Source organism: Galeopterus variegatus, unplaced genomic scaffold (genome assembly GCF_000696425.1).
Source record: "Galeopterus variegatus unplaced genomic scaffold, G_variegatus-3.0.2 Scaffold3276, whole genome shotgun sequence".
Classification (NCBI taxonomy): Eukaryota; Metazoa; Chordata; class Mammalia; order Dermoptera; family Cynocephalidae; genus Galeopterus; species Galeopterus variegatus.
The window spans coordinates 5242-32655 of NW_007729387.1; the positions used below are offsets into that span (position 1 = coordinate 5242).

At 34.2% G+C, this 27414-nt stretch overlaps 1 protein-coding gene across 1 annotated transcript in view; it reads right to left on the bottom strand.

The window, feature by feature from the left end:
- Nucleotides 1–215: 215 nt before the first annotated feature.
- Nucleotides 216–27414, bottom strand: part of MSR1 (macrophage scavenger receptor 1) — a gene marked incomplete at its 3' end in the record, with an annotated part of 37593 nt that continues 10394 nt past the window's right edge. Inside the window, exons 3-8 of the mRNA XM_008584497.1 lie at nt 26892–27005; nt 20882–21291; nt 17422–17608; nt 11607–11687; nt 7466–7546; nt 216–269 (exon numbers count right to left, since the gene is read on the bottom strand). Of these exons, the coding sequence (XP_008582719.1) occupies nt 216–269; nt 7466–7546; nt 11607–11687; nt 17422–17608; nt 20882–21291; nt 26892–27005 (927 nt within the window). The remainder of the gene's footprint in view (nt 270–7465; nt 7547–11606; nt 11688–17421; nt 17609–20881; nt 21292–26891; nt 27006–27414) is intronic.

Genomic DNA, 27414 nt, shown 5'->3' on the forward strand with positions numbered 1-27414 from the left:
AAAATAAAAATGGATAATGAAGACTGAAAGAATTGTATAATTTAATCTATTTGTTTTACTCCAGCTACCATGCTTTATTTGCAGAAAACTGTGCTTGGCGTCCACAGGATCTCTGTGATCAATGCTGAAGTGTCAACATTTAACTCAAGTCCAGACCACTACTATCACAACCCTATTCCAAAAATGCACCCGAAAACAAGAAACTGCAAACTTACTTAATAAGCTTCCACTCCCTCTTTCCCCCTTCTGGCCTTTTTGTCCAGGATTTCCTTTGAAAAAAGAAAAAAAAAATATTTTTTTTAAATCAGGGCAATTCACAATGCTTGCTTTAAATGGAGACAGGACATTGCTAGGTAATCTAAAACATCAATGTATAACAACATACAGACACTGAAATATAACAATAATGTTGATAATAATAATGATAGCTATCACTGGTAAAGTCTTATTACGAACCTGGCATTGTGCTATCTCAAATTATTTAAAAGGGCATTAAATGTCCCATTTTTCTAAAACAGGCAAAGCTGATGTGTGAGTGGTTTGTTTTGTGTTTATTCACCCTCCTCTCCTGCTCTTCCTTTTACTCTACCTTCCTCCCACCCCTAGGAAGCCCAGTGTCTTCCATCTCACTGGAAACCTTCCTCTTCTATTCCATTACAACTTATCTGTACGATTTTCCATTTCTTTATGGTGGGAGCACCCCAGAGACTGGGCTGTGAATGAATTTCTGGGAGTGCTGAGATTCTGATGACATCAGTCTTAGAGGAAGGTAGGAAGGTCTGTGGGACATTCGAACCTCGAGGCTGGGTCACTTTTGGCTTTGAGCAACCTCATTCATTTACACAGGATGGTGGTACAAATATCATCATTTTATATGAGGATCAGGGTTTCGAATTGATGTGGAAACACTGCTAGACCTTGGTCTTTGCTAATAAATTGTTAGTTCACCCACAGTTCCATTTTTTTAGAGGGGTATCCAGGAGATGTTCTTTTAGTACCAACAAGAGATTTTAATGGTGACAATTTCATCTCATGAGAGTGGCGCTGCTCTTGCTTATTAATTCTTCTTCCAACAGCCATCAGGGACTTATGTGCAAGTGACTACTTTCTTGGCATAAAAGGAGGACTGATCCTACTGCTTTCTGTCTCTAAGTCGAAGTCTTTGCTATTGTTCTTGATTTCCCACCCCCAACAAAATCAAGAACCTCCATCTTTTCATCTAAGAACAGAGAGGACATAGTTTAAAAATCATGAACTTTGGAATTATTATAATTTTGAAACCTTTGGCTTTAATTATTTTGCATTGTCACTCACTAGGTACGTGGCTCAGGACAAGTCTTTAAGACTCTCTGAGCCAAAGGTTAGTCTTCTCTAAAATGAAAAAATAATGCATTTCATTTGACTTGCCTTGAAAATTAGCAACAAAGTTCACAAAGCACCATGTCCATAAGAGGTGCATGTAAGAGATGGTGGCTCTTATTATGTCTGTTTCTCATCTCCCAAAGCTTGGCTAGAATCTGCTCTCTGCAATTGCATTCTCAGTGAATGAAAGAGAACTTTTTAAAAAAATCTAAGTTCACTTTTATTTTATTTTTATTTGAATTCATCAATATACAATGTAGTTGATTTTCATGTCCCTTTACCAATTCATCTTTCCCCCTCCCTCTCCCCCTTCCCCTCCATCAACATCATATTGTTCACTTTTCTTAACAAGTTCAAGGAATTGTTGTGATTGTTGTGTCTTCTTCCCCCCTCGCACCCCCCACCATTTGTATATTTATTTACTGATTGATTTTTAACTCCCACAAATAAGTGAGAACATGTGGTATTTCTCTTTCTGTGCCTGACTTATTTCACTTATAATCTTTTCTAAGTCCATCCATGTTGCTGCAAATGGTAGTATTTCATTCTTTTTTATAGCAGAGTAGTATTCCATTGTGTAGATGTACCACAGTTTTCTTATCCACTCAACCAATGATGGACATTTGGGCTGGTTCCAACTCCTGGCTATTATAAATAGAGCTGCAATAAACATTGGAGTACAGGTATCCCTTCAACATAATGATTTCCATTCCTTTGGGTATATTCCCCGCAGTGGAATAGCTGAGTCATATGGTAGATCTACTTGTCATTGTTTGAGGAACCTCCAAACCATTTTCCATAAAGGCTGCACTATTTTGCAGTCCCACCAACAACATATGAGATTTCCTTTTTCCTCCACAACTTCACCAGCATTTATCATTCACAGTCTTTTGGATATTAGCCATCCTAAATGGGGTGAGATGGTAGCTCAGTGTGGTTTTGATTTGCATTTCCCGAATGCTGAGTGATGTTGAGCATTTTTTCATGTGTCTGTTGGCCATTCGTATATCTTCCTTTGAGAAATGCCTATTGAGAACCTTTGCCCATTTTTTAATTGGGTTACTTGTTTTTTTGCTGTAAAGTTGGTTGAGGAACTCAGTTCAGCTTTTAAAAAAATTTTAATTGACATATAATAACTGTATGTATTTATGGGTTGCAGAGTAATATTTTGATACATACAATGTGTAATGAACAAATCAGGATAGTGAGCATATTCATCACCTAAAACATTTATTCCTTTGTGTTGGGAACATACAAATGTGCCTCTCTTCACTTCTTATGGCATAGTTATATTTAATTTTATTTTAAAGTGTTAATATTTATTTATTTACCTATTTTTGGTTTCTCTAGTTTACTTTGTCTTCATCTGTGTTTTGTTTTGAATGTTTGTTCTTATGTACCTTTTAGAGAAGACTTTTGTCCCCTAATTTACCAAATTAAAAAAATGTGATATATTAATGGGTAGCATGAGACTTGAGGCACTCAAAAAGTATAATTTTCCAACTCAAATTTTTTTTGAAGATTTAACAAAATGCCAACCATTCATTATCAGAGTATTATAAAGAGAATTTCTAAGTTGCTAATTGTTTTGCATAATGTGATTATACTTTATATCATTAAATTCACTTTTTAATTGTGTGTGAGTCATTTCATGTATTCTTAAATTGGCAAAAATCATTTAGTTCGTATAAAGTACCCAAAACCTTTCTGATTTTTTTGATGGTATCCCTTTATGAGGTATAATACCAAATTTTCAGTTTGCTCAAGAGGAAAAGCTTAAGAAATAAAAAATAAAAATAAAAATGATAAGGGAGAGTTAAAGCAAGGTGTAACTGATCAGTTCTATTTCCTTTCAGAGAAGAAAATGTAATAAACAAGCTTAATTTCATCATTTCAGAATTAATTTCACAATTAGAAAAGAGAAAGAGACTGAATTATTCTTGGAAGTCTTTTCACACAGTGATTTGTCTTGGATATCTGAGACTAGAAATGCTCAGTTCAGAGCACTGACCCACTTACGGTCCTTATAGCTCTAGGATCCTACAAGCATAAAATTAGTTTTTTTTATTTTTTTTTTCTGACACCACTGTGACTTTTTCTCTTAGAGACGGTAAAACAAAACTTTTTTATCTTCTTATTATAAATAACAAACAAATGTTTTATATCATTTTAGTATAATTGAGAGATGTCCTCCCAGAGGACACTTAGAAATCTTTTCTCACACTTGAAAATACCAAAAACATTCTTTCTAGAGAATAGGAGTGTATTGCTCCTTTAGAATGACATCTTTGGTTAAAAATGACCAAGGACAAAACCTGGAGTTAACCCTCTCCTGTCACACACATCACTCTTTAATCAAAAATAACATATTTCTGAAACCCATTGAAAAATGAGAAGTAGATAGTATGTAATATAGTGACATTCTAACTTTAAATGTTAGAGGAGGTGTTTCAATGACATAAGTATTTCGAGCATTTTTAGTGCCGCTTCTATGATGCAGGACATTTTCACGTGCATGCCTGAAGTAGCCCAGACACACTTTTCTACAGCTGTAGCCCCTCCTCTCTTTTTTAGCTATTTCAGTTTAGATTGTGACCATCCTCCCTCAAAAGCTTAATACTTCTCTGAATTCTTCACCTTCCACCTTCTCGTTAACCTTACACTATCTTTTTACCCTCCAACCTCTTCTCTATTTTATCTTTCCATCAGCATTTAAATACTATTCAAATCTCTTCTTCAAAGAAAAACAAATCAAATGAAAAAACACGACAAACAAAAAGCTCATTTCTTTCGCCATCTCTGCATAACGAGAGGGTTGGCTCTGTCCCCATCTGCAGTCCCCACCACCTACCTGTTCTGGCTCTGAGCACACCTGGATCTGGTTTCCACCCCACCCTGCCCCACAGGAACTGCTTTCAACAGAGGTAACATCCCCAAATCAATAAATGCACAGAGCTTTCGGGAAACTTCGTGTGACGTGAACACCTTTTGAAACTCCCTCTGCCTTTGGCTTCTTTCACACCACATTGTCACTCTGCTCTGTTGGAACTGCTGCTCTGCTCTTAGCCCTGAGCCTGTAGTACTGGAACTACTTAATGCTTATCCAAGCCCCCCTCTCTTTTTACCTCCTTCTCACTCTCAACCTAAGAAATCCTATTAAAATCCTATTAAAATGTTCCAGTGGACATTTATATGATCATAGCTGCAACTTGGTCTTTCTATCTCTGGCCTCTCCTCTGAACTCCAGACCTATATATTCAATTATCTATGGATAACTCCATGAATGGCACAGAGAAAATGTTCAGTAAATGTTTGTTGAATAAATAAATGCATTATTTTTGGTCTGTAGTTTTAGATACTCCTAAAAATGACCATAACTCACCCTTAAGGAAAAATCATCACTTTGATTTGCCTCTGAGAGGCTGACTGGACAGAAGCACATTATTTGCATGCTGGATGGTCTTTTTTTTTTTTTTTTTAAACAAAGTTATATACAGAGTCTTCTAGAGATTCTGAAGACATGTAAGATTACACTTCAGTTAAATTTCTGAAGTAAATACAGTATGTCAGATCTTATTGTAAATGCTTTACTTTATAGATATTCTTTGCACGGAAAATGTACACATTCTTCCCTTTCCCTTCTCATGTTTGTATATCTTATCAGTGAAGATCTGTGTGTCATGCACCTCTCATTTTCCTGTATCCAGCATTGTGCCCTCTCTATGCCGTGTACACTTAATCTGTGTAGAAGGAAAGGGGTGGGGTGGGGAAGACAAGAGGAGCAGGAGAGAAAATAAACATGGGATGCTCTTTCTTGAACTTTTTGCCTTCTTAACATTCCTAAAATTTCTGCTACTTTTACCATTTTTATGTAGACTTTCTAGAAAGACACATTAGTAACTCTGTTTAAGTCAGAGCTATAGTGATATCTGGATTTAAAGTTAATTAGCTACAGAAAACGAGTATATGATGTAATGCATATGTAGCCCACAATATATCCATATTTCAAAACAACATGTTGTACATAATAAATATATACAAGTTTGTCCATAAATAAGTAAAAACAATTCTCATGATTTAATGTAAAAAGGAAGCTACAAATAGACCAGATCAGAAAGAGTCCAAAACAAAATCATACCATGATTTTGCCAGGGATACTAAATGATCACTATTATTTGAGATAGATCACAGGCTGATACACTATTTTAAATTTAAACTTAGATTATTGATAAAATATTTTATCTCACTTCACAGAATTATTTTGAATTATCTTGGAATTTATAGGTAGCTTCAAAATTGTGTCAAATTTAAGGTTTTTAAATATATTTACTTATTAGAGACAAATCACCCATATGGGAAATTCAGTAATTCCTGAGTAATGTAGATAATTTCAAACAAATTAGCAAATGTGAATGCTTTTTTCCATTTTGCCAAAAGAGCCTGATTAAAGCTAGACAGTTTTAGAGAGGCTGGTACATAGATATACCACCCACTTCAGGTAATCAGGTCTCTAGTGGAGACTAATTACAGATTCCTTATTTGTGGCTAGCTGATTTTTCTCCAAGCCTAATTGACATTGAAACAGTTCATAAACACTGTTATTATCAGCAATACTGCAACATACCTATAATGATTGCTAAAATCCAGAACAGTGACACCACCAAATGCTGGTGTGTGGAACAACAGGAATCCTCATTCATTGCTGGTGGGAATGCAAAATGGTAGAGTCCCTTTGGAAAACATTTTAGCAGTAAACGTAGTTTACCATGTGACCCAGCAATTGTACTTCTAGGTAAACTCTTTTACATACAAAAGCTTGCACATAAAGGCGTATAGCAGCTTTATTCATAATTTCCCAAACTTGGAAACACCAGGATGTCCTTCAGTAGGGGAATGGATAAACAAATTGTGTTAAACCCATAAAATGGAATGTTATTGAGAAATAAAAAGAATTTATCAATCAGGCCAGGAAAAGACGTGGAGGAACCCAAAATACATATTGCTAAATGAAAGAAGCCAGTCGGAAAAAACTACGCACTATAAGATTCCAACTATATGACATGCTGGAAAAGGCAAAGCTATGGAGACAGTAAAAAGATCAATGATTGCCAGGGATTTGTGGGAATGGAGAAGAGAGGGTTGGTGATGAGTAGGTGGACCACAGGTGATCTTTAGGGCATTGAAACTATTCTGTATAATGCCGTAATGATGGATGCATGACATTATACACTTGCCAAAACCCATAAAACATGTAACACGAGTGGCCTTTAATGTGAACTATGGATTTTAGTTAATAATAGTGTATCCATATAGGTTCATTCATTGTTACAAATGTACCACACTAGTGCAATATACTAATAATAAGAAAAATTGTGTGTGGGTGGTACACGGGAACTCTCTGTACTTTCTGCACAATTTTTCTATAAACCTAAACTGCTCTAAGAAATAAGATCCATTAAAAAATACCTCAACATCCTACTTTCTTGATAATAACTCACTTTGAAATTAGGAAATAAAACGCCTTCCCCCTTCTAAAATTGCTATGCAAAGTTCACAATTCAAGCTTAAGCTACTGGCATAACCAATGAAAATAATATCATCAAGTGAGCAAATGTTGATATTTAGAGTGCTGAACAATGTTGATTATTCAGCATGAATAAATAGTAGCAGGTAGCTTATTTCGCATAGTATAGGATTTCAGGCCCACCTGTATTTTGCTAACTGTAACTTAACAGGATTTGGACAGTTGTGGTTAAAGTGGTATTTATACCTTGTTTATTTGTTTTTCTTTGCCTGTCTTTCCTCTCTCTTTTTTGTCCAAAGGTAGATACCATTCTTCACAATGATTTATGATTGTGTAGAGTTTATAAATCCTGTGTTCATTTGTTTTGAACTATTTTCCTTCGGGACATAGAAACTTTCTTCAGGTGGATAGAAATAAGTTTCAAAATGCTTTAGGCCACAAAATAAACTGCATGTGAATGCTACTATTCAGACTATGATGAATATATTTTTGTTATCCAAGAATTTGAAAAAAAAATCTATAAGCTGTTGTTTCTTTTACATAATTAAAAAAAGAAAAAACTGCACATGATCACAATACCTGGCCTTCCTGCGGGTCCTGTGGCTCCTCGACTTCCAGGAAAGCCAACTGCTCCCCGATCACCTTTAAGACCTGGAGGACCTAGATGGTTAATGAAGAAAACAAAGTGGGTAATAATTCATTTTGCATACAGATTTGAGAGTGTGATGGAAGAATCTAGTTTCATAAATGAATATAAAGCAGATGAATCTACAAATGGAGTAATCTTATCTTTCCTAAAATTTCATGTGTGCCATTGAAAGGCAATATAAACAATAAATATAAACGTTAATACATTTAGTACATTGCATATAATCAGTAAATAACATATTGTTAGCAGAAATAAAAGCACATGAGAAAAAATAAATCTTAGAGTTTTAACCAGAAGGCTTCTGTAGTCAATCAGAAGTTGTCAAATAACAGAATTTTGCTGCAGCTGAAATGGTAACTTTGAAATGTATAAGCTGAAAATTGAATTCTTAAAATTTGCCTTTGAAAAAGGACAACTTACACAATAAAAAGTATCAGAGTATTTATAAAAAGTTGGTGTCCTAGTTCTGGAATATATCACTTTATCTCTCATGAACCTGTTTTTCCATATTCCATATGTAAAACATATTCTATATTCTAATAATACATATTCCATATGTAATCCCGAATAATGTAAATATATATGTATACACACACCCAAATACATACACACATACAATACACAGATTTACTTATGAGTATATATTACATACATACACAAATCCAAGGTTATACGTGCTTAAATGAAAACTGAAAATGGCCATTTTTTTTCTTTTTACCCCATATCTCTGTGGTGACCATGAAAACTGCATATAAAAGCAAATGTTATATTCCTATGAAATAAAATATTTCATCCTGGAGTTCAAAGGTTTAAGATAAACTATTGTAAAATAGCTGAATTGTCTTATTTTATCTTCTTTTAAGTGTCATTGTCATACAACAAAGATCCCATTCATTCAATTTTTGGTTGACTCCTTGAGAAGAAACATTCTAAAAATTGATTATACATCTTTTTACAATATCAACCTTTTAGAAGATTACCCTTAGTTTGCAAGTTTCAGGAGACAAGGCTTATACATATTTAATTCATTAAATTTTTTTTCTTGAGATTCATTCTTATAGGCACCTAAAATTAGGCTAACTGTCCTCTAAAAAAATGTTCAATTTAAGAAGTATATTATTCTAAAAAGTTAAGAAATATTATTCAATCCAATGTAAAATTTCTTTTTTTTTTTTTTTTTTTTTTTTTTTTTTTTTTTTTTTTTTTTGTCTTTTTCCGTGTCCGGCAACGGATCGCAACCCTCAGTGTTGCCCCCGTACCGGACCGGGGACCGGCAACGGGATTGCAACCCTCGGTGTTGCTCCCGCGCCTCGCTCAGCCAGTGAGTGGGAACTGGTCTGTATGTGGGATCCGAACCCTCGGGCGGGAGCGCCGCCGCGCTTCCCAAGCGGCGCACTATCCAGTGCGCCACCGGGCCGGCCCCCGATGTAAAATTTCGATTCCAACAAAAATTAAGCAGATGTTCAAAGCAAAATAATTATAAATTATGTTTACAAATATTGGTAGAGTCAGGACATTTCAACTCAATGTAATTGCTCAGTTTATACTATTGTAATTCAGAGTATACAGCTGGAATTCATAGTATACAGCTCCAAAAAGATCTAACATCTGTTCTCAGGACAAGCTGATAGTTTAATACTTAGACCTCCTTTCACTGTACCTGTATTAGCAAGGTAATCAGACCTCTGCACTTGCAGCGATTGAGAACTGTCACTCAAATTTACAAATAAAAACACTGACACTATTCTCTCATTTAAAAAAATGTTTAAAACATTCTCCCACTCTTTACAGAATGTCACTCACAAATGACTCCCATTTTTACTATTTTCTCTATTAATTCAACAAATACTTATTGAGCACACATTTTGTGTTAGTCTTTGTACATTCCTGGAGTTAAAAATGACCTTATCCAAACAGATCTTCCAGTGTGGAGAAACAGTAAGGAGACAGATGGTGAGATAGGCAACAAATACATAAAGAAGGCAATTCTGGTAGTTATAACTTTAGAAAAACTCGGAAATGTAATAGACAATGGCTTGGGCCTGCTTTAGAGAGGGGATGAGAAATGGCCTCTCTTATGATGGCCTGTCAAGTACAGTACAGTGACAGAATGCAGGAGACCAACTACGAATTGTGGCACATTTTCAATGGGTAAACAAATAAATCCATAAATGAAGCACATAGCAATCAGTTGATCATTAGCCATCTATTAGGGGAGATGTTTACCAGACTCTATAAAGCCTGTAGAATTATGAGACTTGGTTGTTTAAAGATGTTTGAAAATGTGGCCTCTAAATGTGGCACCACTGTTGAATTTTATTCTAGGAGACCAGATTATCTTAGCCTTGTAGCTGGCAATTAGCTATTTTTCTACAATAATCTGTGGCAAAGGGAAAGGATTTGGCACCTGTTACTTACTCACAGGCAATGTAAGTACAATTATACAGAATCTCAGCCATGAAATGTTAGAGTTCCAAGAGACCTTAGACATCATTCCGTCCAAATCTATTATTTTGTGGAGGCAGGACCATAAGACCAGAGAGATCAAATCTCTTATGTAAGGCTGGACTGATCATTCTCCTCCTATCCTAGGTTCCCCACATTCCATTCAGGCTTCTTTCTGTGGTCTAGAAGACAGGCGTGGACTCTACAGTCATGCCCACCTGGCCTCACATACTAGCTCTGCCGCATACCAGCTGCTGACGGACCTCAAGCAAGTCATTTAATCTCCCTGCACATCCGTAAATTGGATGCATTATTCATCTCTACATCATCAGTTTTTTTGTGGAAAAATTGAATTAAAGGATAATATGAATCCTTCCACAAACGTTTTAAAGATCCCTTACATATACATATATACATGAGTGAGGTGTCTTCAAAAAGTTCATGGAAATATTCATATTGCCTTCTACTTGTATTTTTTCATGAATTTTTTGAAGTACCCGTGTGTGTGCATGTGCGTGTGTGTGTGTCTTTAAAAATACTTCTAAAATCTTTTTTTATGTTTTTTTTTTTTTTTGGTGGCTGGCAGATAAAGGGACTGAACCCTTGATCTTGGTGTTATTACACCACACTCTGACAAACTGAGCTACCCAGCCAACCCTAAAATCTTTTTTAATGTAAACTTTATAATCATTTTTTAAGCATAAGGATGTAAAGGCCAGGCAGGTGTCAAATTCATACTTTTTATTTTAAAAAATTGTTTTTCTGATGTAACCTGGGTTAGTAAATACATTGATCAGAAAGAACATCTCTATAATCAAAAGACAGAAAAAAAAATTACGATGAAATACATGGTATTTAGACTTTTTTGGCAGCACAAACAGTTATAATTAGATCATGCCTACTTTCAAACAGCATGCAGGGGATTTGATTTCTAGCCAAGAGGAACATGATAATCATGCTATTGTTACTGTCTTTTTTATTTTTTTAAGAGCAAAGAAAGTTCATGCTCTTTCTCCTTTTCTGTCTTCTATTAGCTCCTTTCAAAATAATGCTTTCAAGACTACAACATTGACAGAGGAAAATAATATGAAACAATTTTGCTCTGTGTAAAATGCAGAGTGGCTGACAGCAAATGTCATCTATATTTTAGTCAATATTTGCATTTAGATTTTGTGAGTTTCAATAGATACATTCAGGGAAGGACTACACTCATATAAGAAATATAATCCAATTTGCCCTTGACTCATATTAATGCATTCTTTTTTGGTATCTTAAAAAGCAGATAACTTGCAAATGTATTCAATGCAAAGATGAGGTTTGTATTTTCCTTCATATGTGACAAAAAGCTGGGTTTGCCATACACTGTTTGCAGACTATATTATAGACAACACTCCTAAGAATTAAGAGTAACTCCATGTAGTGACTCTGGCTAAAGCATTGAATTTTCTTCAAAAATCAAGTGTCAATTACAATTCAGCATATTATATGATTAGGCTGCTAGAGTACTTAATACCCCCCCTCCCTAACACACACACGCGCGCGCGCACACACACACGCGCACACGTGCACACAGATGTGTATTAACTAGCTTCATAGCACATGATTAAATAGTTACTATTATCATACCTTTCGGACCTGGTAAGCCTGGTGGACCACTTTCTCCAGTAGGACCTCTATCTCCTTTTTCACCTGGGGGCCCAGGAGGACCTTTAAAAAAAACACAATGACTGGTCATAGTTGTAGAGCATAAGTAAAATGAATTTGTCAAGACAGCTATGTAAGGAAATCTAAAGTGTTTTATTTGTTGTGCAATAATATAGGAGTAAGACTGACCTTCCTGAATGGAGGGCTACTCTGCTATTCAGTAGTATAATGCCCTATACTGATAAGAATGACATAGCCCTAGATTAAAAAAAAATATTTATTTATTAAATATTTATGTGTGCCTAACAGCCTTCTGGTTTCTAAGAACCTGGGGTCAGAGAAAAAATACCACATTGGCACAAGGCCACATTAGTATTGTGCATATACTGGTCAGATTTCACTATATTGAGTTGGATACTGTGTGAAAAGTGTATAAGGAAGGACTTATAAGACATTTGGATACGCTCAAGGGAAACAAAAATCCACACATGGTAAATAACCAAAAAGCATACTGTTGGAACTGACCATAAACTCAGATATTGGTCAGACAGATGGAGACCAGCCTGGGTGGCAGTGGTGGACGAGGACTTTAATGAGGGAGTAGGACATGAGGGTACTTTGAAGAATGGGTTGAATGAGAAAAAAGAGAATTCTAGGGAAATGAGAGAGACGTGTGGAAAGGCAGGAAGGTGAGAATGAGCAGTGGAGTCCTTTTTCAAGTAAAATCCCTAGATGCGTACAGATATTATAGAATAAGTAGAATCTCTAGATGGGTACAGATACTATAAAAAAAGAGGGAGAGCTTGCAGGGAAAATTTTGAATGCTTAGCTCCACCATTTCTCAGGTGGCTCCTGAGTGCTGAGTTGAACAACATTAGTTTAGTCATTTGAACTTTCTGAGTCCAGCAAAACAGATAACTGGCGATCACCTCTTGAGAATGCACTGAGTATGTCTTTAGAACTTAAAGGTAATCCTACCAGCATTCCCTCTTCCACATGGACTGCACAGGACAAGTATTCTTCCCTTCATTTAAAGCAGATGCTTAATTGTCTTTTCAACTCCAAAAGGAAGAAACAAACATAGACATACTACAGAATAATGAAATAGCAACGTTTTAAAAGGGGCACTTTCAATTGCAAGGGTTTGGGCACATACACAGCCCGAGGACAGCCAAGGACTGAAAGAGTCAATTTGCTGCCTGAATTCTGTTGAGCAAATTAAACAGAAGCAAATCCACAGTGTTGAAAGATGGTGTTTTGAGAAAAAGTGCATGAACACAGACTTTAACTTAGTAATTAGAGATCTAAAGCAATACACAGACATTTCAGCAAAAACTAGAATGATTGGGACCAGAAACGAGGGATACACAGATTAGGTCAAGGCTTTTAGCCTTAAGATTGAATCTTGCCATTTCTTTGGTAAGTAAGAAATGGAATTCTTTCGTAATTACTGACTATCCTTTCTATTATTTTGCATGTAACTATGGGAACTGCATACAGCTTTCATTTTGGGGAATTAGTTCAGTCACAACAAACATATCTGTGTTCCTTTCTGAAATTTGGAGTTAAAGATCCTTCTCTGTGTATTTATATATATATAAAAATATGAATAACTGGTGTCTGAATCCTAGAGTAAGAAAACCAGGTAAAGGCTTGCCTTAAATATTTCTAATTAAGTCTGTTGAGTATTACATTTTTATTCATCTTCTATTCTTTATGTAACAATTACCTTACCTATTAGAAGTTTCATTTTTATATATTGTTATATCTCTTTCACTGCCTCCAACAAAATGTTGGAAGGATCTCAATAAATGATCTAAGTGACTTTTAGATACTTTTGGGGGATGGAATTAAACAGATTATATATCACTGTACAATTAGCTTCTGGTATAGACCTTCTGAGAACATTATCAACATAAGGCTATCCAGCTGCCTTCCAGGCTGGTCTGCACTCCACCCCTGTTAAAGTCGTAGGTCACGTCCTCTTCATCCTACAGCTGGACTATTGCTAGAGTTTTTTTTATCTGGTCTGAATGAATTTTGTCTATTTCACCCTCCTATTTCTTTCGGTGTTGGCTTTTTCTTTCTTTCTAATAAGAGTCTGTTTTATGTCTCCATCAACTGGAAAGAAATGTGGTAATCTATTCTGCCATGTTATGGAACAAAAGAAAGAACATTAAGTCAGGAGACTTAGCGCCTATTGCAGTCACCTTTGTTCTTAGTTCCTACTTAGCCTCTTCAAACTCCTGTTTCATAATCACATCAATAACTGCCTCTGTGCATCAGTAAATGGACATAATGTTACCTGTCTGCTCCCTTGCTGACGTATGTCAGAGAAAACTGGATTAGTATTGGCCAAAATGAATGATTTGCTTTAGTTCAAGAAGCCATAACAGTTCATACTATTTTCCCTCATCTTTAATATCTTCTAATTACAAAGTTACAGGAATAATTCATAAATGCTACGGCAATAATCTGCTATGAACAATTACCTCTATAAAACACACAAATTCTATTTCGCTTCCCCTAAGATTATTTTTTAGAAAAAGAAAAACTAAGATTTCTACATAGCCACAAGAAATGTACTGATTTACAATACTTCGTAATCAGAAATATGATAGATCAAAAATACCCAGATTACTGGAAAAGCAAGCCCAGGCATATCACATTATTTAAAATCCTCAGATGATAACATACTACTAATAATATCTGCCTAAATTTCCAGAGCTATGCTTATCCATGTCCTATTCATTATGATAGTTATGATCATTAATTTTCTACTTCTTTTTCAATCTTGCCTCATATTCAGATTAAACATAAAAATATGCCAAATATTCTAGACTATTGCTACTTAAACCCCTATTTTTTTTCCTCCCCAGTTTTCGTGCTCGCTGATTTAGATATGTTTAACCTGGAAGATGCCTTAAAGATTGCTCAGTCAAACATACAAAGATACTTCAAAAAGTATGTGGAAAAATAGAATTAAAAGATAATACGAATCTTTCCATGAACTTTTAAAGTACCCCCATATTTACAGAGTATCAGAGAGTGAGTTTTGCAATATCTTAAAGCTAGTTGGGTAAAATCAGAACTAGAACACTTCCTTCCTGGCATCCTATGCTATACTATTCCAAACTCAATTGACTTCATTTTTGGCCATCAGTTCCTCCATTTTTTCCTGAGCTAATTTTTTTCTTTACACAGTAGCTAAAAACACAATCCATTTCAAAAATCTCAAATAATTGTGCAGAATTCCAAATCCAACTTTCGTCCATTGCTTGTTTTTTCTTCTTCCCTACCATAAAGATAAATATATCTTTTTTGGTGCTTTTAGATCCAGGAAAGCAAATATCTCTTCAAATCTTCCAAATAAACATCATATTCTCTTTTCTCAGCACTGAGTCATATCACATGATATTTCTCTTAACTTCCTCAAATGTTTACCCCTGGTTGCTTTAAATTGTGTAATCCCCAACTCTCCACCAAACTCTACTTCACCATTTCAACAATGAAATTGCATTTAGTCCTTTCAACTCTAGTTATTGCAATTACTTGAGAAATGTATTAGAAATATTTATTTAGTTTATCTTCATTATTATTTAGCAATAGTAAAGATAAGGAAAGGGGAAACACAGAGTATTGATACTGATCCTACAGCCAACACATGAGAAGGCACTCATTAGATTATACAATATGTTTCTCTTGGGTTACAGTTTAATAAATATTTATTAAAAATTTATTTCATGGCTATGTGCTACAAGGAATATAAAGACCAGACCCTCATTTTAAGAAACTTCTGTCCAGAAGTGCTAACATTTCACTAGAAGACACTATGAAAAACTTTTAAATGTGACTATCATATTAAGACTTCTTTCATGAGAGAATAACATTCAGTATTAAATAAAATATATATGTCAGCTGGGCATTACTATTGGTAGAAACAGAGAAGGCTTTATGCAATATCTTAGATGGACATTGAATGATATAAGACATTTTTAGATACAAGTAGAAGCGTATTATTTCAATTGAAGAAAAAGGCATGAGGAAGGATGTAGAAAGTACTAGGTATGTTAGAATTATAGTCAAATTGATTGAAATATTTGGTATATTGAAATATTTGGGGCAAGGGAGGGAATGAAGCATTCAAAAGTAGTTGAGACACATTGTAAAAGACCTTGAGTACAACAGAGAGAAATCTATGTCTAGTGAGAGGGAGTAGAGATGCTCTTTGCAATCTAGAGTTTCCCTTTAGGAAGGCTGCATTCTAACAAGAGTGTAGAAAGGGTTATAGTCCGGAAGCCTGAGGCAGGGAACAATTTCAGCAGTCTGACACAGTAGTGGTAAGAACAGTCCGTACCAGAATATGAATAAGTGACAAGGGAATAGAGAATAGAGAACATAACAACTGATGGTGGTCTTGAGAGATGTAATAAAAATAATTTAAATGTCCAGTTTGGAAAACTGAAAGAGTGATTCTGCCATTACGAAGTGTAACTTGATAAGAGGGAAGTGCTTGGGTCACTTATTCACTTATGACACCTATATAATTGCTCACTCACTATATTCCAGATATTCTAACAGGTGTTGGGTATGCAAAGGTAGACAAGAGAGACAAGAACCAATCTCACAGAGCTCACATTCTAGTGGAGATGAATATGATGAAGAAATAAGCAAATGTGTATATAAAATAACTTCATATAGTGGTAATTATGAGGAAGTTAAAGCAAACAGTGGTATAGAGAGATGGGGAGTCAAAATGAGCATGGGGGAGGTTGAGGGGGAAATAATCCCTAAAAACGGTGGTTTTAAGTAGAGACAAGGAGTAGAGATGTAAGGGAAGGAAATTTTAAGAGGAAGGAAAGGAGTCTAGTGCTCGTTACAGCGGCTGTCAAGTTAACTCAGTTGGTTAGAACGTGGTACTGATAACACCAAGGTTCGGGGTTCAATCCCATCCCTGTACCAACCAGCCTCCGAAAAAAAAGTAAGTTTGCAAAATGTTTTTGGTAACTTTGGTGGAAAGAAAAATTTCAATCAATCCAAAGTGGCAAGAAAGGAAAGAAAAAGAAACATAAATCAAAGTGGGGGGAAACAGCACAAAATAAGATGGTAGAAGTAAATACACTGAAAAGAGATTGTCAGGTTTCATTAAAAAGTAAAAAAGGTTAAGTGTTTACTACAAGAGACAAACTGAAAGGTAAACAATATCAAAAGGTCGAAAGTAAAATGTAGGAAAATATCTACAAATGTAAAAATAACTGAAAGCTACTAAAAATATATGTGATATATATTAATTAAAAAATCAGTAAGATTCAACTCATCATGTCTTACTAACAGGAACTGAAGAAGAACTTGACCAATCCATCCTTATTTTGGAGAGGTCCAAAGACCATTCTCATTAATAATTCAGCCATGTAAGAAGTAAGAAACTATCAGAAATTTTTGAAAAACAGAATTAACCAGCTTGATTTATGGGCATATAGAGAATTTTGTACTTACAGAAAAGTTGTATTTGTCTTTAGTAATTACGGAATATGTTCAACAATCAGAGACTCATTAGATCTTAAGAGATATTTCATTTGTTTATACCCTTCAATGTAGAGAATGCTGGGCTACTTGTTATCTCATCACGTCTTGATCTGATCTTAAGATTCCTTCCTCCAGGTATTTGTAATGAATGTATGCTCGAAACTGATTATTTCAAACCATAGGATTTAAAATGCCAGATCTCTGCGTAAATTTTAGTAGATGTACATTTAAAATATATAATATTTTCTGGAGGAGTGATGAGACACTTTACCTTGAATTAGAGTGATATTTCTCAATGTCTGAGAGTGTTCCCAATCTTTCAGCCTTAGATCATTAGTGATGTTGTTCAATACTTTCACTTCTCCTCTTATTTCCTGATCCAAATGCATGTTTTCTTCTTTCACAGACTTAATTTCTGCTGATGCATTGTGCACACGCTCCTTCAATTCACTGATTTCCTGTGAAATATAAGTGAGCATCCACAGCTTTTGTTACACACGTAATTATCAAACATGCAAGTTCAAGAAGGCCTGGAAATTCAGGTTTTTAAAAAACATATAATATTACAGAAATTTTATGGAATAGAACATGGAAATTAGAAAACTTAAAATAATAATTCTTTGATTGTGAAGCATTTCCTCTTTTGACTGAAAGGCTGAATTTTCACACTCCAAGCCCCACCTCCCAATAACAATAATAATCAATTAAATATATCTAATGTATGCTTCTATTCCCAAATATATAGATGTTTGAATGCTCAAAATAAAATAAAATTTAAAACTTGTCATATGGTTTTTAATTTACTGAAGTGAAATTTCTTCATATTCTATTTAGAGTGGTAACAAATTCCAGTTCTTACATACAAAATTGTTTTTATAGCTATAACCAAATTTAGTATCTTAATTCTCAGGGATAATGAATGTTAAGGATAGATTTCTAATTTCAATAAAATCTCAAACTAGCATGTTAATAATACTTTACTTTCAATTTTTGTCACCTCTATATTTGAGGCTTCATTATTATTTTGCTTTTGAAACACGTACATATGTTATGTGTATTTTTATGAGAAGGGAAAGTGGATTCGATTTAAAAAAAAAATCCTATACAGCATCCATGCACAACCTCTGCACTCCACCACCAGTGGCTCTGCTGGGAATAGGCATTTAATTTTGCAGTCCGACAGTCTTTTCTATGAACAAAGGAGATAAATTCCACCCCATCTTCTATTTGGTACCAATGTTCTTCCTTTTTTCTTTCAAATTAAAATGTCTATAACCAAATTTTAATGTCTTAATTCTCAGTGGTAATGAACATTAAGGACAGATTTCCATATTCTATAAAATCTCTGTTTGGTCTTTCCTTGATAAGTATTATGTTGGTATTACTTATAAGCCTTTTCCTCAAACAGCACTTACTGATTCAGGCATTCATTTCATTTACTTATTCCTGTACTGGATTAAAGATTCCAAAATCAGTCAAATTATTCAAGCAATGGGGATGAGAGTCCCGATGTTGCTTTTCTGTGTGTGCATACATGTACACATAGGCAAACACACATACATACGCTGACACTGACATAGTTTCTAAATCACTACAAGGGACTAGTGTTGTCGAAAGAATATACAGCTTTGAACGTTCCACCAATTCCTTGTACCTCATTTTCTAATGCTGGAACTCCCTTCAAAACCTAACAGCAATCTAATCCAAACTTAGACTACCAATCACCAGATTTTGATTATTTCTATTAATTATTACTTCAAACAGATCCAAAATTTCTACTGCCTTCCATTGGTTATGTGGGCTCAATGACAATCTATGGTCTCTGCTGCATTTGGCACACTACAGATACCAAATATGTCTTTGTTCTTTCATCTTATCCATCTTCTCTCTGTCCTACTCCATCTCATGGCCCCCCTGACTCTCTGTTTCTACATAAATTAGTATTTTTTTCTCCCTCCCTTTTTCTCTGCAACTTAATCAGAGGCTACTCCTATAACTAACATTTTAGCCTCCTCTCTCTCCCACACTCCCCAAGCCTATGGACAGTTTCTTCTTTGTGTGTTTTCTCTAACCCTCCCATAGTCCAAGTCCTTGATATCCCAATACCATTTGATATGCTTAGTTACTTGTTATCAATGTGGGAAACAGTGATAAGATTTTGAAAGTGATATGGCACAGAAACAGAATATCAAAATTGGTGTAGAGATGAGGTTCACCAGCAGAATCACCACCTTTAAACCATAATGTCATTGTCTTCTGGCACCTTAAGCAGAAGACCATGTAAAAATTCAAAAGTTCTGAATGATTGAACCTCATAAGTAATAAATATGTGGGATATTTTTCCTTAACCTGTTTAGTCTATTCTCTAGTCAATAATTTAGTTGGTTTTCATGTGATGCTATAACTTTGGAGTCTTGTCTTTGTTCTATAAGTGATGACCATTTAAAAGAAAAATCACAATGTGTAATATTGTATCTATACAGAAAACAACCTCATTAACTAAGAATGGGTCTATTCAAGTAAAATCTCCTCCAGAGACACCAGCATTGCTTAGCAAATGATAGAAATTTTATAGGCTTCACATTAGTTAGGGGTCTTAGATATTTTATAATATAAAAATTATTTTTCACATGAGAAGTGAAGTTTTTGTCAAATATTTTTCATGGAAAGAAACAATTCTAATTACTCAGTAAAAAATGCAATTTTTGAATAAGTTATTTGCTGCTTAAATTCTTTCTCATCAATGCAAAAGATCTGAACCAGGGTTGGCTACAGAACAGTCTAGGACAGAGGTCAGAAACTCATGGTCGTTTGGTCAAATTCAACCCACAGTCTGTTTTTGTAAATAAATATTTATTGCATCATCACTTTGCTTACATGTCTGCATATTGTCTCTGCCTGCTTTTGCACTACAGTGGAAGTGCTAAATAGTTATAACAGAGACCATACGACCCCCAAAGCCTAAAATGTTTCCATCTGGCCCTTTACAAAGAAACTTTGCTGACAATTGGTGTAGAGTATGTTTTGCTCTCTTGACTGTATTATAAAGGGATATCTGATCATTCTACGGCTTGACCGTAATAGTGCTTTTCTTGTTGCTATATTTCTCAGTGTTTAATGAATATCACGGCTTGCACAGTAGTAGAAAACTTAATGTGTATTTGATCCTATGATGATAATAACTGCACATTATTATCCTATGATGATCTTGTAATGATAAAATGTATACATTATTCAAAATGTAATTATTTGTACACATAAAAACTTATGTATACTTCTTGGGAGCAGCAAATAAATTATTTTAAAATTTAGATTTTGTAGGATATTTGTGTAAATAAAATTTCCATTCCTTTGGTGATGAAGAAATATTGGGTCTGTTGTAAAAATTCACAAATGCAGAGTGCCCACCTCTCAAGACCTACTAAGATAACCTAAGAATCATACTTTGTTTAGAGAGTTTAACAAGGCACTTTAATAATATTTAAAAAATTAAAATACCTTAAGAGAGTCTATATCCAATGGGAAAAAAAATTCCCCCTTTTTCTGGGAGTCTGGGGAAGGCACTAGGTAAAACCATTTGAAACCTTTTGCTAAGATTGCCAGAAGAATCAGGGTAAATAGGATGATGCTGAAACAGTGTTTGCAACCTTTGCTTTCCTGGACTGCTTAAGGAGATAGGATCTGGATGGATTCAATTCCAGCATGTGAACTTCCAATGCAAAAATTCTTACCTCTTGTTGTTTAAATGTGTTCTCTTGGATTTTGCCATTTAGTGTTTCTACATTGAGCTGCAAATCAAGCAATGTGGTATTCAGATTTGTTAAGGACTTGGCGATTTCTTCTATTGCATTCTCATGTCCCTGGACGGAGGAAACCAAGTTGCTTAGCTGGAGAAGAACATCATCAAATCTTTGACCAGTTGTCACAGTGAAATTTTGGAAATGCTCCAAATCTGGGAGATTGGCCTCAGTATCTGAAATATATTGAATTTTCTTCTCCATGTTGCTCATGTGTTCCATAACATCTTGAAATCTCATTTCTTCTTCACTGTCATTTCCTTTACCCGTGAGACTTTGAGATATACAATTTGTGTTAATTGAATCAAGTGTGGAATTCTTTGTTTCCCTCTTCAGGAGTTGAGCTGCATATTTAAGTAAAAATAAACCAAATCATGGCTTGTATATTTAAATGCGTACACCATTTCATGCCATATCATTCTATTTTATTTATTTCATTCCATTCCATTCCAACATTTTGAATGCTAGCCTAAGTTAAGTATTTAATTATACAATGTGTAAACCACACTAAGTATTTTGCTGAGAAACACAGTGTACCTTTGCCACTTTACATTAGAATTTATTCCAGGATTACATCATTCTTTCTGAATTCTGCTTATATGAATCTTCCTGGCCATTGAATTTGCCAGTTAGAGAAAATTTTATAAATCGTAAAATGTACTGTATGCTACTCCACAGGACTATTGTTAGGATAAAATGAGATACTGCTTAATATAGTTTCGAAAGTAAGAATCTCAAATATGTAAGCTACTGTGATGATGATGATGATGACCAAAATAACATATAGTGAAAGTAGAAGTAGTACTGTCATTCACTGTACAGATAAATTGTTGGCTCATCTTCCTTGTCTTTGCACTTAAGCTAGCAGAGAATTGTCATTTCAACTCGCAATTGGTAGAGCAGAAATTTGAGCAAACGAATTTTTTCATCTTAAAAATATGTTTTTATAAGACTCCGCTCTACCTATTATAAAATATATATTCATAGCAGAAAATTTAGCAAATATGAATAATAAGAAAAAAATAATTTATCATAAATCTCACCAACCTGGGTTAAACTCTAACATTTTGATGTATGTATATCAAATCTGGCTGTTTCCACTATTGTATTATTGCTATTATAAAAGAAGGATTCTTTTTTATATATAATTTGGAAATTACTCTTAAATTTAATGCTATATCATTAATACTTTTTTCATGTTATTTAATATTTTTCTACAGAAATAATTGAATAACTATATTGTATTCTATGTATGGATTTCCTAGATTTATTTAAACAAACATCTACATTTAATTCGCTTCTATTTTAGTAACATGTTCAATATTTTGATGAACAATTTTGTGATTATTTCCTGACAAAAAAATTCTATTAAATGGTATTTTGGGAACATATTGAGCTGCTAATTTTCAAATGGGCATATGTTTTCTAAACAACCTAATTATGTTTCTGAAATGATCTAAAACAGTATGTTTTACAGTTTCAAAAACAATGAAAAACATAAACATTAAATTTGCAGATAAAAATAATGCATAATTATACATGACGAATAAAGTGTTTAACACCATTTTATCACTAATCAGTGATGGTTGAGATTTTGTTATTTTTCCATATATCTATATATACATTTGATCTACATACATCAATCACATTTGTATTAGGTTGAATGCATAAGATTTTCATTACTTGACAATTATGGAGCAATAAAAAGAGTAACTTCATATGGTTTAGAAATATATCTTTATATATAGCTACACCTGAATCTGTTGGTTTTCTTAATAAAAATAATGTGGTAATAGTACCAGCTTTACAGATTTTTGAGAGTCAACTGAGATAACACATGGAAAACATTGAGTTCTATCCCTAACTTAGATATATATAAGTTATATAAACGAGAGTTTGGCATTTATAGAGGACCAGGCTGCCTGACTCTGGAATCTAGTTCCACCTCCTCACTTACCAGTGGGGTTACTCTGGGCAAATTACTTATCTTCTCCTTACTTAGGTTTCCTCAAACAGGTAAAAGTAATAAGTACCTCAGCAGTGGTGTTGAGCACGAATAAAAAAGTATGTGAATCCCATACACACACTCAATTCAACCCCAAAGTGCCTTACACATCAAGATACTATCTTAGTTATAGAGTCCACTGTATTTGCTACCCTTCTTTCAAGAAGCTGTTCGATGATGGTTGCTATTGTAGCTGTTACTATATTGAAAGTAACTATTATGTTATACATGCATTTAAATTTCAATTAAAAAGGCATTATTTCATATTTTCCCCAGTTGTATTTTTTAATATTAGTGTATTTGAATTAATGAAATATGTGTGATAACATTTTGATGTGATGTACAACAGAGACCATATTGAGTGTCTGTTATTCTATATTTCTTAATTTATCAGTAAATTAGACATAAAACCATATTTCTCATCACATTTATTAAATTCAGTGTCGGGAGCAAGTTTTGGATTGGCTACTCATTCATGCATTCATCAATACTTTGATTTATTTATTAAGAACCTACTGTGTGTAAACCACCGAGTAACTATGGGAATAAGAAACTTATTGGGAATGGATTTTGAGTTACATAATCAGAAATCCAAATAAACAATTTTTTCAAAATTATTTCAAAATTGTTTCTTAAAGTTTTCTCTTTATTATGATTATTGCTTTTTAGGTAGCAGTTGAGAATCTAGGTTCTGGAGTAAAACTGCCTGGGTTAGTAATTCTGGCTCTGTCCTTTATAAGCTGTTACATTAGACAAATTACTTAATCTGTTAATGCTTCTATTTCACCATCTGTATAAAGGGAATACTAACAGACAGTGTTTAAATAATTAAGTGAACTATTTGTAAAGTGCTTAGACCAACTCCTGGCACATGATAAACATTTGACAAGTTTCAGGGTTTTTTGCTATTGATATTTTGGATTCAATAACTGTAACTTAGCATCTGTATACCCAATATTGGTTAACTATGCAGAATTAATACTGTGTAGTATAAAAATATTTCTGGAGTTCGATGTTCCGATGAGCACAATAGTATCTGTGCTTTATTTTACTGGGCACATTGCTCTAATTTCTCAACCAAATATTTTTACTTTCACTGGAAACAAATTTAATTTCATATGGGTAAAGTGAATATTTTTCACAATATGGAAAAAGAAGACCTAATTTGGCAAAAGCCATGTGGCCAACAGTTTTTATTCTGAGAAGTTAAACATGCGTTGACAGTAAAGGTTACATTTTGCTCGTAGATTTAAAAACACAACATTGCTTTTTCCCTCAAACCCTAAATGAAAACTTGTTTAACCCTTACTTTAAAAAAAGTTTAACTCTTTACCATATAGCTACATAAAAATGCCAGAATTCATACTTTCAAAAGTTTATTTCTTTTACTTTTTTTAGACATATGGCATTTTGCGGCTCTCCATTTCAAATGTGAAAGAAAACAAACATTCATGTCCTGTGCCAAGACCCAGAGACAGGGTTAGGTTTAATTTTATGGACCACGTTTACTCTTTCATGTTGGTAGTATCTTTTCCTACCCAAAGTTTGTATTATTTTGTACTAAAAGTTTTTTAGAATTTCAGTAACAATTTGTATATGTTAATCCTAGATTATTGTCTTGAGACAGTATTATGTGGTTAGGCTGTGACAGTGATTCAGCAGCTTCTTTAAGAAAAGGTAGCAAATGGAGTGAACTTTATAATTAAGAAAATATCTTTTAATATATAATGCACTTTAAATTTTGGTTTGTTTGTTTTTGGCAGCTGGCCAGTGCAAGGATCAAACCCTGGACGCTGGTGTTATCAGCACTACAATGGCACTTTGAATTTAAGTAGTTTTTATGTATGATATTTTATTTCACTCATCAATTCATATTTGCCAAACAGACTAACTTCTATCATTCTGTATATCTTCTATCATTTTAGGGATACGTTTTGTCTATATTTGTAATTTTTTGATATCAGGTGGAGATATGTATTGCATTTTGTTCCTTTCTGAAAAATGTTCTGATCTACAAACTAATTAAAGCTGCAAGTGGGTTATCGATTGTTTATTATTAGTGTATGATAGACACAGTGAGTTCTGTTCCAAATTCTGGTGAATTTGGTACTGATGTGAACTTATAAGACATTTTCAGTTTCCTGTCAATCTTATTAGGTACCATTGTAGTTTTAGTAAATAAATTACTTCAAATCAATCATTGTCAACTCTAGAAAAAAGGTGTTGGCTTTGTAGGATTTTCTAATAGTCCAGGAATTTTAAACTTGGTTAGAATCCTGAGTTCTTTTCAGACTTCTCCCTGCATTATACATGGGCTTATCAAAGCTGCAATCCCCAGGGGCTGGCTCTGTAAGCCATGGTTTGTATAAAAGTGCTGAGATTTACCCAAATTCTAAGTGGCTTATATATAGCTAATGATCTCAACCAATGAAGCATCTTTCAGTCATGCATTTCAAACTACAGATAAGCAAATATGTAAACAACATACAGACAACCTCCGTTCCTCAGGAAGTTGATTATTTAACGCCAAACACACATCAGGTCCTTTTACTAAGATGGCTGCAGTGTTTCTTTGTTTGGTTTGGTTGTTATGGTTGCATTTTTGTTTCTCTTTGTTTTTAATAGTGAAAACAGGAGTTAACGTCTACCTCTGGAAAATACGTTTCTGTGGTAACTCTGCTCTATTGTGTTTTTGATTGGCCAGCTGTATTTTGCTATAAAAACCCAATTTCACTGGGAGACTGTAGACCATAGAGGTTAGGATTCAGAAGTCATGGAAGGGAGCTCCACTATTCTGTGTTGATAATGAGGATGATTATAGTAGCTGTTCAGAGAGTAACTGTAAGAATGTATTAAGATATAATCTGTGGAAAGTTTATAGCCCAGTACCTGAACACGGTAAATGCTCAAAAATGATAGCTACTGTTGTTGTTTTCAATGTCTTTTCTTTCTTAGTGGAATTTTGGCTCTATCTTGGAATATTCCCTTACATTGCCCCTTAGCAGAGGAAGTTTGGCCTTGTATTTAGGAGCATTGTCTTGTTAAGCTGATTAGTATGCACATAAAAACCTATCTTATTCCCAGTGTATATCTGATTAGAGCATATGGCCAGACATTTTAGAAAGAGCTACAAGGCATAGAAATTCAAATGCCAATCAAAATCCTTCAAATTCATCAAAAATGCCACTGAGGGGAACAATATTTACTTGTTTGAGTTATATGCCTGCCATTCAGCCTTGTGAAAATGCCCAAATCTATCCCCAGTTCAAGTCAGACTCTCCAAATATGAACCTGGAGAACACGTTAAGCTCAAGTAACTTGTCCTATTTTTTTTTTCTTTGAGAGGATACTCTCAGTTTATTTTAAAAGATATTTTAAACAACAGCCCTATGAAACACGTGACCATATAAACTGTAAGGATATTACTGAGTTGTAGGCCATTATTTTACAAAGTCTCCTCTCTCTGAAAACTCACAAGAATATTTTTGTCAATACTATAAGTAGAAGAGCTTCTCCTGAACAACAGGCTTGTATTTGTACTATAGACACTGTTAATGTAAATGATCATGTTTATGTCTGCACATCGGCAGCTAGGATACTTATCATGAAATTTGTGGCCTACTGCTAGAAGTATATAGGACTTTAGAGGATAATACATTTTTGAAATGGTCTAATCCTTTCCATCTTACTTTCACATATCTATATTTTTATCTTACTCTCTTTTTTCCACTCTCTTTTTTTAAAATTAAAAAAATCTATTTGTTTCCAGTTAACTTTGCAGAATTTATTTTTAAATTTAATAAATTTGAAGAACCCTTTGTAATATGAAGTTTTCCTCATCAATCTTCGATATACAAACCACTAAATGCTTCTTTTTTGCTCTTACAATGAGTAATTCACAGGGTGAACTGCTACATTCAAAATTCTGGAATACTATACCTGCCATTATTCCAATAATAGGTATAAGAACTGCAAATACAAGAAGATAAAGGGCAATCAGGGCAGCTTTGAAGGACTTCAGTTTCTCCTGAAGGGTAGGGCCATTTTTAGGATCTGAAAAAACAAAAGCCCAACCTATTGTTAGAAAACTTGCTCTTCTCGCTTATTTAAAATTTTCTTAATCTCCAATTATAGGACAGTACTTCAAAAAGTTTGTGGAAAAATAGAATTAAAAGATAATATGAATCTTTCCATGAATTTCTTGAACACTCCTTGTATTCTTACTACCAAGCCTACTGAAATAGCAAAGGGGAAAGAAAAAATAGGTCATTTATCCAGTAGAAAACAAATGGACAGTCACAGGAAAAGTCAATGCGGGTACTACTATGGACATTTGATTTACTTATCCTTTCACTAAACATTCATGAAAAAGTTCTACCCTCTTCAAGTTGTGATTGTCTCTGTTTTTGGAATTAGATGGTATATTTTCATATTGAAACTGACATATGCAAACATAAATTTT